This window comes from Chiloscyllium plagiosum, unplaced genomic scaffold (assembly GCF_037043375.1).
Source record: "Chiloscyllium plagiosum isolate Xiang-an unplaced genomic scaffold, Cpla_swu_hap1 HiC_scaffold_13, whole genome shotgun sequence".
NCBI classification, from domain to species: Eukaryota; Metazoa; Chordata; class Chondrichthyes; order Orectolobiformes; family Hemiscylliidae; genus Chiloscyllium; species Chiloscyllium plagiosum.
Genome location: NW_028270151.1, coordinates 49,588,474 through 49,607,992, shown reverse-complemented (window position 1 = coordinate 49,607,992; position 19,519 = coordinate 49,588,474). Strand labels below are relative to the sequence as shown.

General features: G+C 38.2%; 1 protein-coding gene across 1 annotated transcript in view; it reads right to left on the bottom strand.

Moving 5' to 3' along the window:
* tbl1xr1a (TBL1X/Y related 1a) overlaps positions 1 to 19,519 on the bottom strand; it is a 180,974-nt gene that overhangs the window by 17,372 nt on the left and 144,083 nt on the right. The window contains exons 5-12 of the mRNA XM_087993572.1: positions 18,000 to 18,145; positions 15,404 to 15,623; positions 10,299 to 10,431; positions 9,890 to 10,031; positions 7,005 to 7,068; positions 5,848 to 5,945; positions 5,669 to 5,729; positions 2,437 to 2,558 (exon numbers count right to left, since the gene is read on the bottom strand). Coding sequence (XP_087849698.1) covers positions 2,437 to 2,558; positions 5,669 to 5,729; positions 5,848 to 5,945; positions 7,005 to 7,068; positions 9,890 to 10,031; positions 10,299 to 10,431; positions 15,404 to 15,623; positions 18,000 to 18,145 — 986 coding nt within the window. The remainder of the gene's footprint in view (positions 1 to 2,436; positions 2,559 to 5,668; positions 5,730 to 5,847; positions 5,946 to 7,004; positions 7,069 to 9,889; positions 10,032 to 10,298; positions 10,432 to 15,403; positions 15,624 to 17,999; positions 18,146 to 19,519) is intronic.

Below are 19,519 nucleotides of genomic sequence, written 5' to 3'. Positions count from 1 at the left end.
CCAGAGACCCGGGTTCAATTCCCGCCTCAGGCTGTGTGGAGTTTCCACGTTCTCCCCGTATCTGCGTGGTTTCCTCCGGGTGCTCCGGTTTCCTCCCACAGTCCAAAGATGTGCAGGTCAGGTGAATTGGCCATGCTAAATTGCCCGTAGTGTTAGGTAAGGGGTAAATATAGGGGTATGGGTGGGTTGCGCTTCGGTGGATCAGTGTGGACTTGTTGGGCCGAAGGGCCTGTTTCTACACTGTAAGTAATCTAATCTAAAACTGAAGTGAACCATATTGTTAATGGAAGCTGAAATAATGGAGAGGTATCTGAATCTTCAAAATCTCAGAGACATCAAAAAGGATGGCTAATCTGTTCCAGTGCAATTACAATACTGGTACCTACCTGGCAATATGGGCAATTGACAAAATATGTCATTTGGACAAAACTCAGTTGCAAACCAACCTGCCTGACACCACACTAATCGAGCCCCTACCCTCACATCAGTCTATTCTTTGCTATCAGTAAAATGATGGAAGATACTGCTGAATGTACTATCAAATAGCACTTATACATCATCAATCTACTCATTGATGCACAATTTAAGTTCAGCCTTGGTCACTGGAAGTCAGTCATCTCAGCCACAGGGCATCACTGCCAATATTTCTCAGGGTGATGTCCTGGTACAAAACATCTTCGGTTGCTTCCTCAATAATCTTTCTTCAAGTATAAAGTCAAAAGCAGGTAAGTTTTACTATAATTGCACAATATTCAGGATTATTTGCAACTCCTCAGATGCTGACGCATGTTCATATGTAGCAAGATCTCGACCATACAGGTTTGGACTGACAAATGGGAAGTAACATTCTTGCTGCACAAGTGCCTGACCAATGATCATCTCCTACAAAAGGACCTAACCATCTCCTTGACGTTCATTAGCACCACCTTTGCTGAGTTTCCCATTGACATTATCCTGGGTGTTGCAATATCTGAACTGGACCCTCAGTCATATAAAGATGATGTCTAGAAGAGCAGGTTAGAATCATTGAATTCTGCAGCAAATAACTCCCATCGTGACTCCCCAAAGTCTGTTGTCTACCTGCTGGTCAGGAGTCAGGAAGATGAGGAATAATCTCTACTCATTGTACAAGTGCAATTCCAACAACATTTAAGCTCAACAGCATAAAGGACAAAATAATCTGCTTCACTGGTGCCCAATCCACCACAGTATGCATTCATACCTTCTCCCAGTGATGCACACTGACAGCAATGTGTACCATCTAAACGTACAGCAGAACACCTACGTTTCTGAGACATCTTCCGAACTTCAACCACCTGGAAGGGCGAATTCAAAACCAGGGGGCATATTTTAAAGGTGGGAGGAAAAAGATGCAAAAAGGGACCAGAGGGTGGTTTGTGTGTGGAATGAACTACCAGTGAAGATGCAGGTGCAGTTACAACATTTAGAAGACATTTGGGCAGGTACATTTAGAGGGAAATAGGCCAAACACAGTCAACCAGGGCTAGTCTGGCTTGGGAAACTTGACCAGCATCAACAGTTTGGAGTGAAGGGTCTGTGTCTGTGCTGTATGACTCTATGACGATGGGACCTTCAGGAAAGAAAGACCTGTAACTCTGCATAATAGCATGTTTGCACATTTTGCACTATTTTCTTCCTGCAAAATAGGCAACCTGATATCTGAAAATTACATAAGGAAGTCCCCAGAACTTGCACCATAGCCCAAACTACAAAACTGGATTAGCAGAATTGAAGGGTCCATTTCTATGCTCTATGACTCTAGACATAAACATTGTCAAACGAAATTAAGGACCCAATGCTTTGGCAGATCACAAACCCATCATCACTGAAGAAAACTGACGCAGACAATTTCAGTGAAGATGAGAAGTTAAGTTTGTCTCATGCTCTTGCCTATTTTGAGATTTTAATTAAAGATACTGCAAGGCAGACATGATATTCTTGCACGAGGTTACGCAATTCTCATTAGTTTCAATTTCCTGAATCCCCATTCACTTCTTATCTTCATTAGCTCTAACTGATCTTTCAGTGTGGTTTCTTGAGTTTCAGCAATTATTCAGTATTCTGCATCATTAGGCAGTTGCCCCAACATAATGAGCAGTAGCAAATTTTCAACTGTGATAATTTCCAAGCCCTAATCCTATATTCAACACAAAGACAAACAGCTTTCCGAAAGAGATCACTGGACAGCGAAGTATAAGAATGGGTCTCATTATTATTATCCAACCCCCTGCCCCAACTCTAGTCTGCAGCATTCCTTTCGTCACTTGGGCTAAGTTCAGTTACTTATTTGTGGATCAGAGTTGAACTCTAAAGCCTCCTGGTCTAAGTGGTCAATACCACATCATTTACACACTGTAACATGAAGAAAATAAAAAGGTCAATAATCAAAGCTGTCCAATTCTAGATAGTTATTACCGTGTGTCCCTGGAATGTCTTGATGGGCCTGTCTGCACCTAATTTACAGACATGGATGCACATGTCTGTGCTGCAAGAGGCAAATGTGTTATTATTTTGCCAGTCAACATCTAGTGCTGGAGCTGTAAATGCAAAGTAAAGAAGAGGAAAATATATAACTCTTGATAATTATTACATATTACAATACAAATACAAGTAAATTCTTGCATTTCAAAATGTTGAAATGGTTTTCAAAAGTACTACTTTAAAAAATTTGATTTGAAATGGAAAAGCATGGATGTTCATGATAATTCCAAGTAGTATTTAGAACAAATAAAACTACAGGGCTAGTGTAAATGGTGCAGTGTACTTAGCCAACTCCAATGTTAACAATCTTCAATTGCCCATTTTGTCAAATATTCAATTGTCCCACAAGAACAACATTAAGAAATTGTGGAAATGAGATACAGAAATAAAAGTACACATTAATGGTAACTTTCTGATATAAGCTGAAATTGGAAAGGTCTCAAACAGTTCAGAGTTATTCAAGGACAGAAAATTTCATCTAATTTCAAATTCAATAAACCTATCCGAAAATGTTTCCTCTGGTGGCCAAACAGGTATACCTCCCTAACAAGATGATGGGTTCCAAATAATTCTTAGTGATGATTACAATTCAAAATACAGTTGCCACTTCTACTATCATATTTTTGTTTTAAAGTCAAATTGCATCCAAAATTAAGACATTGACGTGTAGACAGTACAACCTCAATTATCCGAATGAGACGGGCGAAGAGTATTTTGTTCGGATAACTGATCTGATCGTAAATAAGCAGTAATTTATGATTGTCGGTTATCTGGCAATACACGCCATAATGTTGTTTAACTGATTACTGATCTGACATAAACAAATGGTAATTTTAGTGCTGGTTATCGAACATGCCTCGGTTATCTGGCAATGCATGCCATAATGCCATTTAACTGATAACTGAATGCTGAGTTGCCTAATGCTGTTTAGAAAGGGGACCTCGAGATCTTGTTTGGATCAACTAAAATTCGGATAATCGAGGTTGTACTGCATTGGGAAGCACAGCCACTTAATGTTAAATCTGACTGTTCTTTCAGAAACTGCTGCTCCTGATTTTGGTGATTACATGCATGTACTTATATTAAGTACATTATATCTCTCAGTTCATAATGGTCTATCAACCTAAGATTGGTAGATTTAATCTGGTTACAGCTAAGAATATTTATTTAAGTCTATGCTTTAATGTCCTTCAAAGGATTTACAGTGGACCACCATCTTGAATTCATTGAAGACCAATGCAAGTTTTGGCATATAGCAATTTTGGGGAACAACTAATTCAAAAATATTTCATTACAAATATATCATAGCTACAGGAATACTACACCAATTTCCCTTAATCTTGAAATTTAGTAAAATGTTGTATTTTAAATAAGAAATGGATTTACATTGTGCAATCTCATATGAAAATGGATGCAACTTGAAAACTGGGCACTAAAATAAATACTGAAGCTATTGCTGATGAAAATATCAGTTTGAGACATTTTTTAAAAATTTATTTCATTGCTGAAGTTTTTTTAGCAATTTACTTTCAATTAATAAACTTGAAATCATCTCAGAGTGGTAAGCATGACAGCTATCATCAGTGTTGTGACAACACATCTATCTAGTTCACTAATGTCATTCAAGAAACAAAATTTCCTGTCATTACATGTTGACTTCAGATCCAAGCAATGTTACTGGCTTTTAATTGCCTTCAATTGAAGAGGCAAATTAAGGATACACAACAAATGATGACAATATGAATGGATCAGAGAGAGCCAGCCTGGATTTAAAAAGGGTCGAGAATGTGGTGCTGGAAGAGAAAAGCAGGTCAGGCACCATCCGAGGGGCAGGAGAATCGATGTTTCTGGCATAAGCCCTTCATCAGGCTTCCTTACAGCCAAAACGTCGATCCTCCTGCTCATCGAATGCTGCCTGACCTGATGTGCTTTTCCAGCACCCTCTGATCTCCAGCATCTGCAGTCCTCACTTTCTACTACACTGGATCGAAAAAGGGTAAGGTATGTCTAAGTAATGACTAATTATTTTTTCCAAAAAGAGCGATCTCAAGGGAGGCAGAAGTTGGGATGATTAATGATTTCAAAGCAAATTGGAGGAGTACACAAAAAAATAAACTTGCCAAACAATGAAGGTTGAGTAGGCGCATGGAATTGACTGGACTGCTCTACAAAGCGCTAACATTAACTTAGTAGATTGAATGGCTCCTCCAGTGTTGGGAATTACTCTATGATTCGAAGATAGGTAAATAATATTGCAGGTAGGAAGTTCTATGAATATTGTTTGATATTATCATTCTCTTTGTCCAATTCATTTGCCCAATTAATGCAGTTTCTCATTTGTATTAAAAAAGAAATTGGTGACACAGCAGCATTGTCCGTGAACTAGTCACCCATAGCCCTAGGCTAATGCTCTGGAGACATGGGTTCAAAACTATCATGAAACATCATAAATTTCGAACTGTAAGAAGGCGACTCTTTTGACCAGCCTAAATAGGGGGAAAAAACATCTGGCTCACTAATCATACCATTCTTACTTGGTTTGGCCTACATGTGATTTCAGACCCACAGAAATGTGGTCGACTGAACTGCCCTTTGAAATAGTCTAGAATGCCAATCAAATCAAGGGAAATTAAGGCAGGGAAACAAACATAGGCCTCGACAACAACACACATATTCCATGCAAGAACAAAAATAGCTCATGTTTGTGAACTTTCTTTCATTTACATAATTTTTACGTTGTTTTTCTACTACTGAAAGGATTGATTTAAGCATGCTTTAAAAAATATAATATTAGCAATGTCGAGGCAAATATGTGAAAGGAAATCCATATAGTACTATAAATTTTTGTTTTTAAGAGAAAGACAAGCAAAAATTGTGAGCCTATAGTGTGCAATTTTGGCTGATATCCACCTATAAATTTCAACAGAATCCTGCTCGCAAACAGCAGTCTTTCAGTAAGTCACTGTCTGTGATTAAGGCCATCTACCAAAGTTAATGAGAATCCCCAGAATACCATTCAAAAGTGACAACCTTAATTAATTCAGCAAATAGGGAAGGAAACAAATAGCTCTTGGCTATATCCTATGCTAAAACAATTCCTAATCAAAATAATCAAATTTAAATAAGTTTGTTTTAGATATAGTATTAAAATTCTCTAAAAGCTTACCAGAGTGGAAAGGGAACTGCTGCTTGGCCTCTCCAGTATGTGCGTCCCAAATAATAGTTGTCTTCATTGAATAAAATTAATATATTAATCACAAGAAGCAATTACAAAAATGAATGCATTATTCTGAAGCAATAAAGCATTACTTGTGTTGAAGTAATTAAATTATTTCAGAATCTTACCTTGTCCACTCCTGCACTAAGGATAAAATTTCCTTTCTTGTTCCATTTTAATGCAAATATAGGTCCTTTGTGCTGACCCAAGGTACTAGCAAGGTTACCTGAAAGAATGACAAAGAATATGTTACAAAAAGAAATGAAAATAGTGAGAAGCAAGTTACAAGATTTGTACTGGCACTATAACTGCCAAAGAAAACATCACAGAAGCGCTTCACAGGAGGCTTCCAAGCACTGAGGATGTCACCTAGACAGGGGACGAAACGTCTGCAACACAAATTCCCAGCTCAGCGAACAGAACCACAACAACGAACACCCGAGCTACAAATCTTCTCACAAACTTTGAATTTGTACTGGCAATTTTTACAGTGAAAAAACAATTTATATAGTCAAAGTTTAAAGGGAAATCTGGCATTAATTGTAAAGTAATTACTGGATCTACAGTCTTGCGATGAACCGCATTATTCGTTAAAAGCACAGCAATTCAATTTCCTATCACCAACAGATCTTGCTTTGGAGGTAAACAGCTAAAACCATGGAACTTTACAACATAATTACAAAGCATATATTTGGTAGTGATACATTTATATTACTGAAATGTTAGTAAAGCCACATTATAGTGGAAAAAAAAATGGAAATGACATTAGATTTAGTTTTTAAATGAAATTGAAAAGTCAATATCCACTTAAGATGCTGGGCATTCTATTTATTTTCAGAATTCATCTTCAGTTAATTCAGAACAGTTCTGAAAATGCATCACTGGACCCAAAATATTGAACTCTCGTTTTCTGTCCACAGATGCTGCCAGACCTGATCTTTTATTTCCAGTAATTTCAGCTTTTGTTTTTGATTGGGCAATTATTCTGGGTGTTAATGGAGCCCACTGGTATGAACATATCACTGGTGGTGCGACTGATCCTACAGTTTCAGATATTCCTGCAAATTCATGTGAAAAGTTACAAGAAGCAACAAGACTAAGCATTGCCTCAGTGGGCATGTGAAAAGGGAAACACAAAACAAATTTTCTTTAACTACGTTTTCTGCCTTCCCAGAGGCCATTTCATGGGTGATATTCTAAGAACAAACATCTATATTTTATGTAGCATAATGGCAGAAACTGGATTAAATAAAAATGGCACAAGTAAATAAAAAATAAAACTCACCATCTTTTGTCCATATTCTTGCAAATCCATCATACGAACCTGTTGCTAGAAGTGTGCCTTCACTCTAAGACAATGGAGAATAATCTTAATAATTACATCCAATTAAGCTTGTAACAAATTACATTGTCAGCAATGAGGTGAATAATAATCATGAATTCTATTAACACTAATGGCATCTAAACGTTACACTGGGATCAAAATCATTGGATTGGGAAGAATAAAAACAATAATTTTTGCTCCATAGCACCTTCCAATGAACCTGGGTACAAGTCCATTTACTTGGGCATCAGATACACAGGTTTGGGGATTGTTCCGAAGACCACCATGGGTAAATAAACACCACTGTCACTGTCAATTTAGAGATAAACATTAAACAACAGTTCAGTTCAGACTTCAATTAACTGCTAAACTGAAAAAAGCATAAGATGTAGGAACAAAAGTAAGCCATTCAGCCCATCGAGTCTGCTCCACCAATCTGAGAGAACATTGCTGATGTATTCAATTCCACTTTCCTGCCTTTTCCCCACAAACTGTTGATTCACTTACTGACTAAAATTTGGTCTATCTCAGCCTTGAACACACTTTACCATAGAGCACTTTAGAAGCTGGATGGTTAAGAATTTCAGAGATTCCCTACCCTCTGGCTGAAGAAATTCTTCCTCATCCCCCTTTTAAAAGGGTGAACTCCTTATTGTGAGATTATACCCTCTGGTCCTAGGTTACCCCACAAGTGTAAACAACCTTTCAGCATCTAACCTGTCCCGCCTCCTACGAATCTTGTATATTTCAATAAGGTTGCCTTTTTTTTTTTGAGTACATGCCCAACCTACTCAACCTCTCCAATGGTATTAGCCTAGTGATCCTTCTTTGAACTGCCTCCAAAAGCAGCATATCTTTTCTTCGATAAGGGGCCCAAAACTGTTCACAGTTTTCCAGCTGCAGTTTGACTCGTGTCGACATTGACTTAGCAAAACTTTGCTATTTTTATGCTCCGTTCCCTTTGAAATAAAGATCAATACTTCAATTGCTTTCCCTGTTACCTGTTAAAATTGTATGCTAGTTTTTTTTTGAGATTTGTGCACTACGACTCTCAAAACCTTCTCTGCTATAGCTTTCTTCTGCCTAGTCTCATCTTAATAATATTCAACTTTTCTATTCTACGTGTTGAAGTGCATAACCTCACATTTTCCCACATTATTTTCCATCTATCAAGTTCTTGCCCACTCACATAACCTTTCTATATCCCTCCACAGAGTTTCTGCATCATCCTCAGCATTTACCGTCCCGCCCATTTTAAATTTAGCTATAGTACATTCAGCTTCTTCATCCAAATCATTAATACATTTTGTAAACAATTTTTGCCTCAGCACTGACCCCTGCGGCACTCCCAATAGTTACAGGCCATTTTAATCTTCAAAATGACAACCCCTCCCCCATCCCAAATCTCTATCTTCTATTAGTTAGCCAATCCTCTATTTGCGCTAATATACCACCTCCAACACCATGGGCTCTTATCTTATTAAGTAGTCTAATCTGTGCTACCCTATCAAATGCCTTCTATAAATCTAAATATATTGGATTTATTGCTTCTCCCTTACCTATTCTGCTTTTTATCGCCTCACAGAATTCTAGTACACTGTGAGACATGATTTTCCCTTCATGAAGCCATGCTGACTTTGCTTCATCACATTATATCTTTCTAAATACTCTGTTATTGCATCTTTTATAATATAATAAGGGACATTAAGCTAACTGGCCAATAGTTACTGGCGTTTTTATCTCTTCCCCTTTTTTCATAAAGTTATTACATTGGAAGTTTTCCAATCCTTTGATACTTTTCCAGAATCTAAGGATTCCTGAAAGATTATTACCAGTGCATCCACTGCACCTACTTCTTTTAATATCCTCGGATGCGACTGTGCAGTGCCGCTAGCCTCTGATTGGCCAGCAGCTCTTGGAGGAATCTCCTCCTAGAAATTAATGGAAGTCCCTTCCTATGCTAATTAAAGAGCTATTGCCCCAACGAACAAACTGAGGCAGGTAGCTGAGGAGTGGCTGACCTATCCCCAGGGTGTAAGGACCCTGGACTCAGCATATAACTTAGGCAATGATTATTTTGTACATGTGCTGTGCCACACATACCTTATATATATATGTAGTTTAGTAAACTGAATGCAAAATTATTTTGTGTCAGCAACAGAGGAGTGTAAAAGATATAATACACAAACATACCGATGCAGATAGAGTGCTGCATACACAGGACCAACTGCTTTCACAGTCAAAGAAGCCCAATCCAAATTTGCTAGGAAATGCTGCCAAGAATATTCTTTGTAAAATCTGAAGCACACCAATTTCCGAATCTTTGTAATCGGTAATTTTGTATAAATCAGGCATGCATTTGCATTACTTTTAAGTGGTAAGCAGAGAGTGGGTGGGAAATTCATTGCTATTAGTGGCTTGTGAAAATGAATTGGTCTATCTAAATCAGCAGTGGAGTTGATTGAGATAGTGTAAAATCAGTGTATAATGCACAGTTGATATCTGTCCAAAATTTATATTTTAGAATACAGACAGGAGAATATAAACTGGTCGGCGCAACATCAAGGGCCAAAGGGCCTGTACTGCGCTGTAATGTTCTATGTTTGATCTAAAAGTCTCAATTTGCCAGCAAGTAGGAATCTTTACGATGAAGTTAAGAATTTAAAAATGTATTGCTGGAAAAGCGCAGCAGGTCAGGCAGCATCAAAGGAGCAGGAGAATCGACGTTTCGGGCATAAGCCCTTGACGAATTACATGTGCATCTATTTATAATTTAACTTTGCAATATAATTGTTAAAATCATTACTAATTTTACATAGTACAGATTGGATAGATTGATCACTTACATTCCAGTCTAAAGATGTGACATCTTTGTTGCTTGGTACATCTTGCCCTCCTTCCCTTATGCAGTGCCTAAGTACGAGCTGAGTGGGGCCACCACTACTATTTTCACTAAGATTCCATATCCGTGCTGTTGAGTCTCCTGATCTGGAGAATAAATTAAAAATAAAATCACATTTAAGCTGCAACTTATAAATTGGTATAGAATGCTTTCTTAAATATGAGGGGCATTTGAAAACAATTTGCTATGAAAGACATTTGTCAAATTTTGACAAAAAGAGCTTACAAAGTTGATATTTTATACAGATCTGATAGATTTGAAAATGAGTATATTCAAACAATTCTTTATTAAACAGTCTGATATGGCTTAGCCATTAATATACAAACAATCATCAATTTTTTTTAAAAACTTACCCAGATGCCAAGAGATCACTGACTGGATTCCAGGCACATATGAAAACCTCTGATTCATGTCCACGCAATACCATAGCTTTATTGGATGGTATATCCACATCTACATCAACTTCCATCATATCTGTATGGTTATCTATATATATAAAAGAAATGAAAGAATTAAAATCTTTTGAGCAATTAGCATGGAAAAGTAGACTGAAAGATTAATGCAAACATTCCAAGAGGTCAGATATCAATTGGATGTTCTGAAATGCTTTACTTCAATCATGCCTAGGTTTGTGAATCAATAGGGACATTCCAGCAATATAAATTAAATGCACTTGATTGAAATTTCTAACAGCTAAAAGCACCCTGAATAAATTCTGGACAATACAGCTCAACTTGAAGCAATTATTCAGTACAAAACAATGAGATAAACTACTTATAATTTATGGAATATCTTTTAAAGCATTCCTTTTCAGATTTCTCCATAATGTAGAAACATCAGGTTTATTTAAATTACAAAACAAAATGCAATTTAGTCGTTTTGATCAATAGAATTTTATTCACAAACAATTACTTTTTGGTTTGCAAGTATCCATATTTTATTAAAAATCACACAACACCAGGTTATAGTCCAACAGGTTTAAATGGAAGCACTAGTTTTCTGAATGCTGCTCCTTCATCAGGTGATTGTGGGGGACACAATTGTAAGACACAGAATTTATAACAAAAGTTTACAGTGCGATGTAAACCGTAAACTTTTGCGATAAATTCTGTGTCTTACAATTGTGTCCTCCACAACCACCTGATAAAGGAGTGGCGCTCCGAAAACTAGTGCTTCCAGTTAAACTTGTTGGACTATAACCTGGTGTTGTGTGATTTTTAACTTTGTAAACCCCAGTCCAACACCGGCATCTCCAAATCATCCATATTTATTGCTTTCGCTGCAGTAAATTTGCCTTAAAAAGGGCAGGTGAAATTCAAGAACTTTTACTTCTTATTTTTGCTTACCATATGAATCAGTGAGAAATACAATAAACACAACCTTACATCAAACAAAAAACTCAACAGTGCAAATGCTAGAAATCAGAAAGCAATACAAATCAAAAAGTTGGGTATATTTGCATCAAGAAGCTTTGGCGGAGCAGAGGTCATTTGACATTTCACTTTTTGAATTATCAGTTTGCTTCTGTATCATCTCAAACTTTAGATATCTTCCTTATGTCAATCCCATTGGTTTCAACATTAGATCTGAACAGCGTGAGCTCTCTCGGGAAGCTGTAACAGAGCACTGAAAGGACTGCGTCGAGAGACAAGTCCAAATAATGCATTCCTTCTTTGCAAAATTATTTAAATTCCTAAGAAAGCAGTTCACTTGCAAGCAGAATGACATGCAATAGGTTTCAGATAAAACAGTACAGGACACTTGGACCTAGAAATTGGATTGTGGCTGAATTGTGAATGGAACAGGTGAGATGTTAAAGGATTAATTTGTTCTGCTGACATGTAAGAAATTGGATGCCTCAGGGGTGTTGTTCTGTCTTGCAGGCAGGATGTGATAACCTAATCATATACTGTTTTAAGGAATAACCTAATCTCACACTGTATTGAGAAATAATCTAATCACTTTATGTTGTTTTTGGGTGTTATGTGACTATGGGGGAGTGGCAGGGGGTTGTGTGTTGTGTGCATGAGGGAGGATGGTTCCCTTTTTCAAAAAGCCTCACTTGACACGCTCCATAAACATCACGAAGTGTGTTAAGTGATCCACTAAAAGGTGCTATTTGCTGAAATAAATCATAGCTTTACACAAAAGTTGGCATATTTCAGTTGTATCAAGCATGCAAGAATCTCAAAAAGGAACCTAACATTTGGTGACAAGAGTCCAACATATATGGAGTTGCAAGGCGGATTAAGTGATCGCCTGCGTGATGGTAACATGAGACAGATGGTCCCACTAACTAAGATTTACCGTGATCTCTCTCACTAAACCTATCACTCAGTCGACTCCTCATCCCTTAGGACTCTGTAGTGACGTAATCTCTGAGATAACTTACACACTTGTACCCCAATGAGTTTGTCCTAGAGAGGTTGGAGTCCCCCTGAATTCGGAGGTGAGAGTCCTCTAATAGCAGGGTGTGAGCCGCAGAACATAGTACATAGATAAAGGATAACTACTATACTGTGTCTGTCTCAATCACCATGCCTTAGACCCACCCTATAGTGGGTGTGGAGACTGAGGACACTGGACCAGTATATATAGATAAGTTAGGAAGTTGAGATTGTAAAAATGGGATAGATATTGGATAAGTCAGGTGTCGGAGGTACTTTGCATCAGTTATGCCGGGATGACTCGCCAAGCTGGACTATCAACTGGGAATAAAATGGAGGTACCTCCTGACCTGTCTGGTCTACCAATGATGTTTCAAAATAACGATACCAATGATCAGCTATGGTCACAATGTAGATTTCTGACCTCCTCAGGGAGATCGATTCACAACTCACTATATGCCCAAAATCTCTTCAAAGCCATCCTCCTCCCCAAGAAATTGGCCATAATCAAACGTGCTGTCCATGTAATGGACAATACAGACATCAGCACTGGCGATGCCAGAGCTGATCAAGCTGCCAAAGACACGGCAACAGTGTGCAATTCTATTGGGTCCTCTCTGAACTGGCAGGCACTAAATCAATCACCTGCCTCAAAAACAACGGGCATACCAGACATTGTTACTGTGCAGCATTTACAGGGGCTGTCCTGACCCAGAAAAACAAATACAGAAGACGCATGGGTGCTCGCACTCTGCATTAAACGGCCTCTGGATCACTCCATTCGCTTGTATACGGGATGCTTTGTTACCAATGCTTATTGACTTCATACTGATACCCAGCTTGGCAAGGAGGTTTGAAAGAGAGAGGAAATGCAAAGATACATTCACCTGCTAACACAGTCTCTAAAGTTTCTTCATTCACAGGTCAAGCACACATTCGGACCACTGCCTGCCTCCACAACTTGATCCATGTCCCACTCCACTTACCCAGCCCCTTGGAAATGTTACCCATTGCACACTCAGCACCAAGTCCTGGGAACCTTGCTCAGTGCTTCTGATAGACAATTGACCCCGGGATGTATCGCACCCATTCTGCCGACCCCTCCTGCTCTCCCAGCACCAGCATCGACTACCCAGAGGAGGGGGTCACAACAGTTTCAATCAGCCCCCCAGTCATGAGCACGAAAACTGATGAAGCTAACAACGGTGTAGAGGAGATCCATAGGCTTTTTGTCAATGGCCTTCCTATGGATATTAAACAACGTGAGCCTTATGTTCTCTTTCAACCATTTAAGGGATATAAAGTTTCACTGATCAGGCTAACAGTGGCTTTGTTACACTTGATAGCAGAGTGGGAGCAGAAGCAGCAAAGAATACATTAAACGGCATGAAATTTGATCCCAAAAATCCTCAGACTCTCCAGTTAGAATTTGCAAAGGCGAACATAAAGATGGCCAAAAGCAAACTGATGGCTACACCTAACCCCACAAATTATCACCCTGTCTTGGGGGCACACTTCATTACACAGGACCCTACGACCCTGCAGCAATAAAACTGATCCCTGCATTTCCAGAGGCTTGGGTTCTCTAACCACTGCACACAACAGAACTGACCCCTGCCAGACTGGATTTTGTTTTCAGGATGGAATTTACTGAAGGAGATTTTGGATAACTGGCTTGTTTCCACTCAACTAGCAGGGGATGGAGAGGTCACTAAGGACTGTGGATTTAAGAACTCTACTGGTGAACACTTTTTTCCCACATGGGAGGGTTCTGGGAACCAATCTACTGCATGGACTGGTAATTATTGTTGTTATAATCATTGTATGTTTTGTGTTAATAACTTGCTTAAATACTAGTTGTCAGATTCTTATGAATAAGCTGGTACTGCCTTTTTCAGCCCCATTTAGTTGGTTATCATGGAACGATAAAAGGAGGGAATGTGATGTTAAAGGGTTAATTTGTTCTGCTGACGTGTAAGAAATTGGATGTACCGGGTGGGGGGTGTTTTTCAGTCTTGCAGGCAGGATGTGATAACTTAATCACACACTATTTGGAGAAACAATCTAATCACTTTACATTGTTTTTGGGTGTTATGTGCCTATGAGGGAGTGACTAACTGTGATGTAAAACCTTGTATAAAGGGAGGATGGTTCCCTTGTTTAGAGAGCAACGTGAAGAGTGTTAAGTGGTCCTCGAAAAGCCGGTACTTGCTGAAATAAATTGTGGCTGTTCACACAAGGTGGTGTATTGCATTTGCATAAAGCATGTAAGAATTTCAAGGGAACCTCACACAGGAAGCAATGGGTACCTTTCACAGAAGCAGAATCCATTTGTGGATCATGAGATAACCTGCTGGACGGCTGCTATATTGCCAGCTGGGGTGCGGTCATCAGATAAATGTGAAATGATAGGAAGGGCAATTGGTAAATGGGGCCAGAAATGGCTGGCAGCAGGTTACAGTTTTAATACAGAGCAAAGAACAGAATCGAATCGAATAGAATAGAATATAGCATCTCCATAGTCCAGAAGAAGGTCATTCCACCCATCAAGTCCTTACTGGCTCTCTGAAGAGTATCCCACCCAGACCTACTCTCTACCCTGTAATCCTGAATTTCCATGGCCAATCCACCTAACCTGCACATCTTCAGGCTGTGGAAGGAACTGGAGCACCCGGAGGAAACCCACACAGACATGAAAAGAATGTGCAAACTCCATACAGACACAGTTGCCTGAGGCTAGAATTGAACCCAGGCCCCATCGCTGAAAGGCATCACTGCTAAACACTGAGCCACTGTGCTCCATCTGGCTCTCTGATATGGTAAGTAAAAAGATCTGCAATATGCCACTTGAAAGTAAATTTTATGGACTGCTCATTTGACATCAGTAGAAACTGACTGTAGCACACATGATGCATATTACGTTTTGTCACAGTCCAATTTTTTTTTTACAAGTGCCTAAACCAGGCATTAAAATGCTTGTTTTAAATTTGTTCATTTTTCCCTAAAGGTACAAAGAATCCCACGGAAAAGCATCATTTAAAGTGTATGTTTTTGTTTTCATTTATACTTACTAGTCACTGTGTGTCCTCCATTCTCCTCTCCATTTGCAGTATTCTCTCCATTCTTTGCAGCCCCTTGTTGACTGACTGCAGCTGCAGCAGCGGCTGCTGCTGCTTGTTGTTGCTGCAACTTGTCTCTATAAGCTTGCTGCCTTGTTTGCACCACGTCAGGCATTACAGCATCAATTAAAGAAAGGGACTCAATGGGTCGCCCATCAAATAGTGTGCCATCCTAGAATAAAAAACGATGACTCAGGATAACAATCTTGCACTTCCTTAACATTAAAGCAAAATATTTCATCCATATAGTCTTGAATCGGATACCATGACAAAAAGATTACATTACAAAACAACATATACCAGAGAACTTTAAGTAAACTGCATATTCACAATTTAGACTTTTTTTCTATATGGCAGCAATATATATTTTATTAGCATGGAATGTATTGCTGATAACTTGCATGAAGTCAAAATTAAGTACAAAATATTAAAACATAAATCCACAATATAAAAAAAACCTCTCTCTTGGATGCAGTTGTTTGCAAACTTCAATTCAACAGACTAGCAGACCTTATGATACAACTATTGTGTATGTGAACCAAGTTTGTCAAATTCAGAATTGTAATTAGGAAACACAGCTGATTGGACACTGCATAAAGGGCACTTATGCAGAGAGAAATCACAACCCAAAAAAAGGCCAAACCAGCTTAACAACTATGACCAGAAAGCACTAATAACTTGTTGAAATTAGCAAAACCATAACATTTAAGTTAGTACAAGAGAAATGGAAACCGGCTTTATTCTATAGCGTAACATTTTAGTTTAATTTTATCAGAAACGAAATTCTGGCTAGTACAGAAATGGAAAATTAATGATTCTCAACAGCTTGCATTTATGTAGTTGTTACAAATGTTCCAAGAGTGAACACTGAGCTATAATAGCAGAGAGGTGGAGATGCACAGCAGATTAAGGAGAAAATTTTAAAAATCAGAGTACAAGGTGTCGCAACGAAAGGGTGCACTATGCAATTGCTCATTTCAGAAAACAAAATGGGGACAGGTCTGATATACTTCTGAAGGAGCTTGCAAAGAGATTGGGATAATTGTGGAGAAACACAAGAATAAGAATAAAGTAAGCACACATATGTCAGCAAGGAGAAAGGAAGTTGAATAAATGGTGATTAGGACAATTGAGTACTGTGCAACACAAAGTTTATGAAGGATGGGATGTCAGCAAATAGGATATTTAAAATAGTTGAAGTTACATATAAATGTTTCACCTGATGGCACTAAGACAAGGACCAGAGACATGCAAAGCTGTGATATCAGAAGTCTGAAGTTCAACTTTTAATTACATGGGATAGTGGCATTTATATTCAGACTACCCTGAGTAAATAGCGCAGACAATGAAAGCAGTGGCAAAATAAAACCATTAAGTTTATGGCAAGGGTTGAAAGCAATGCCCTCAACTACCATAATATACTCTGTTAAGATCAAGAGAGGTGGCAGCATGGTACATCTTGATGTTAACTGCAATAAGGAAACTGCACTCATGCTTCTGATTGATGTAGCCAGACAGTATATTGATGAGAAAAAGTATGAGACAGGGGAACACTTCCTTGGATTATTACATTGTAGGAGTATACAGAGAATCTGTTACTGTAGGTACAGTGGAATGGAGTAGAGATCAAAAAGTATTTGGCAATGATAACGTGAAGGACTGCCTAGGCAGGTAAGACAGTTGAGATGTCAAGGAAAGAATGTTTCTCACAATGGCAAGAGAAGTCACCTGAGACATTGTGCAAAAGGGCTTACATTTTGATATTAATATTAACTTGAAGTATTATACACCTGCCTTCAAACCTGTCAAACTTAAAAAGAATAAAATTTGTTCAGCTCTAAAATATATTTAACTAAAATATCAATTAAGAATTGACAAGTTTAAGATTTTGAATTCAAATTAAGTAAAACACCATCACTCAAAGGGAGATAAAGCTGATCACATATCTGAGTTTTAAAAAGAAATCAAACATTTAGCTAAGAAATCAAAACATTTTCTTTGAAGTTTAAAAACTTTTGTTTTGGGACATGAATTAGGATTTGTAATGGTACTATCAAAGGAATTTAAAGATAATAGCCTAAACTGTATCCAAGATAGATAATCAAAAAAAAGTACAATCACACAATAGTAAAACTTACATTCTTAAGTAATGAAAATAAATAATTAACTAATGAAAATAAATAATTAGCTAAAACCTGCCCCTACTGGAACAATTATTGTACATAATTGATCCATCTTTTCCCTAAAATAATTGCAGACATTTTCAGACACAGAAGTGTGTACAACTCTTTTGTCCCAATGTATTTCTTTCACTTATTACAGACTTCAGTCAACATGTTTTATACTTGAAAAATGTATTTCATTTCAAGCAATTCCATAAGAGTAAAAATACATTTACGGGATGACTGTAATTAGCATTGAAACTTTTAGTCAAGACTTGTTTTTTTAAAAAAGGAGCTTTACAAGAAAGCCGAATAAAATGTACAGCTCACACATTTTGTTTATACCATATTCTAGTTGTCCACTCCCAAATTTGCTGGATACCAACCTCATTGATACTGACTTCGGCCTCCACATACTGCAAACCTTTCTGTATGATCGAGATGAGAGCTGCTGGTGGCACAAGGGCACCATTAATATTGGACTGACTGATGTGACTCTCTATACCAAACGTGAATGCTGAATGGGAAAAACCTGTGATAAAAAGATAATGATATCTTAAAAAATGCATTTCATACACACATTAGTAAAAACAGATTATTATTTTTTAAATCATATTTTGTTTCTCCAATGACAAATACTTAAATTATGAGACCAACTATTTTGTTTGTTGATGAACCAAATCAATGAATAGGTCTCCGAATAAAAATAATTCTCAATTTTACCTCAGTAACTCATATCAATATTGCGTTTTTAAACAAAATCCATCTAAAAATGGATTACGCCAGTAACTTAACAAATGCTTTCTACTTTATGAACTGCTCCAGCACACAAAACCTGTTTTCAGCAATGAGTGATCAACCAATGTTTATCCCAAATTTCCAAAATTCCCTGATTCTGGGACATCTCCCCAAGAACTTTCCTATCCCACCCTATTCTTGCAGAACCCATTGCTTGTGCCCAATTCCACACAATTTTCTTTATCCCTATTCTCTGAACCTCCCATACTCTTATAACTTTAACCCTTCCAAAGCTCCCAAACCCTAAAAGTTCCTTTCATGACAACAGCACCCTTAAACATTAATCCAATATTCAAACTACATAAAGAACAATAATAGTGTAATGTTAATCACTGAAATGAAACAATGAAGATGAGACGTGTGAAAAGATGTTAGGAAATGTGTAGTTTAGAAATCACAGTGCTGCGCATACTGTACATATCCTATCTCAACTGTTGACATTAGTTTTAAAAGGCGCATGCACGTCGAGTGTGCAGAGGCCTAGACATTGCGATATGAAGCGCTTATTCTTCAGATGCCACGTTGTGTGCTGTGTGCATAAAATATCATGCAACAAGCATGCAAGTAGAACACCTTTTATACACAGTAATCTTGAAGCAGGCATAACACTTTACATATGCAAACAAAGAGCCATGTACTTACTTCAGATCATTTCATCATAGAATCCCTATGACATGAAGGCCATTCAATCCACAGTCCGCACTGACCGTCTGAAAAGCATTCCATCCAGACCCACCCTATCCCTGTAACCCTGGATTTTCCATGGCTAATCCACCTAACATGCACATCCCTGGACACCACGGGCAATTTACCATGGCCAATTCCCCTAGCTGGCACATTTTGGACTATGGGAGGAAACCCATGCAGACATGGGGAGAATATGCAAACTCAACACAGTCAGTCGCCTGGGGCTGAAATCAAACCCGGGTGCTTGGCGCTGTGCAGCAGAATATGAACCACTGAGCCACTGAGCCACCGTGCCATCCCATCAACACTAAATGCACGAGTGAAATTAGTTTTCAAAAAATGGTCATCGACAATAAAACACTGCCCTGATTAATACATTGAGGAGACACCAAAAATCCCTCACTCCCGTTTTGACACTTGA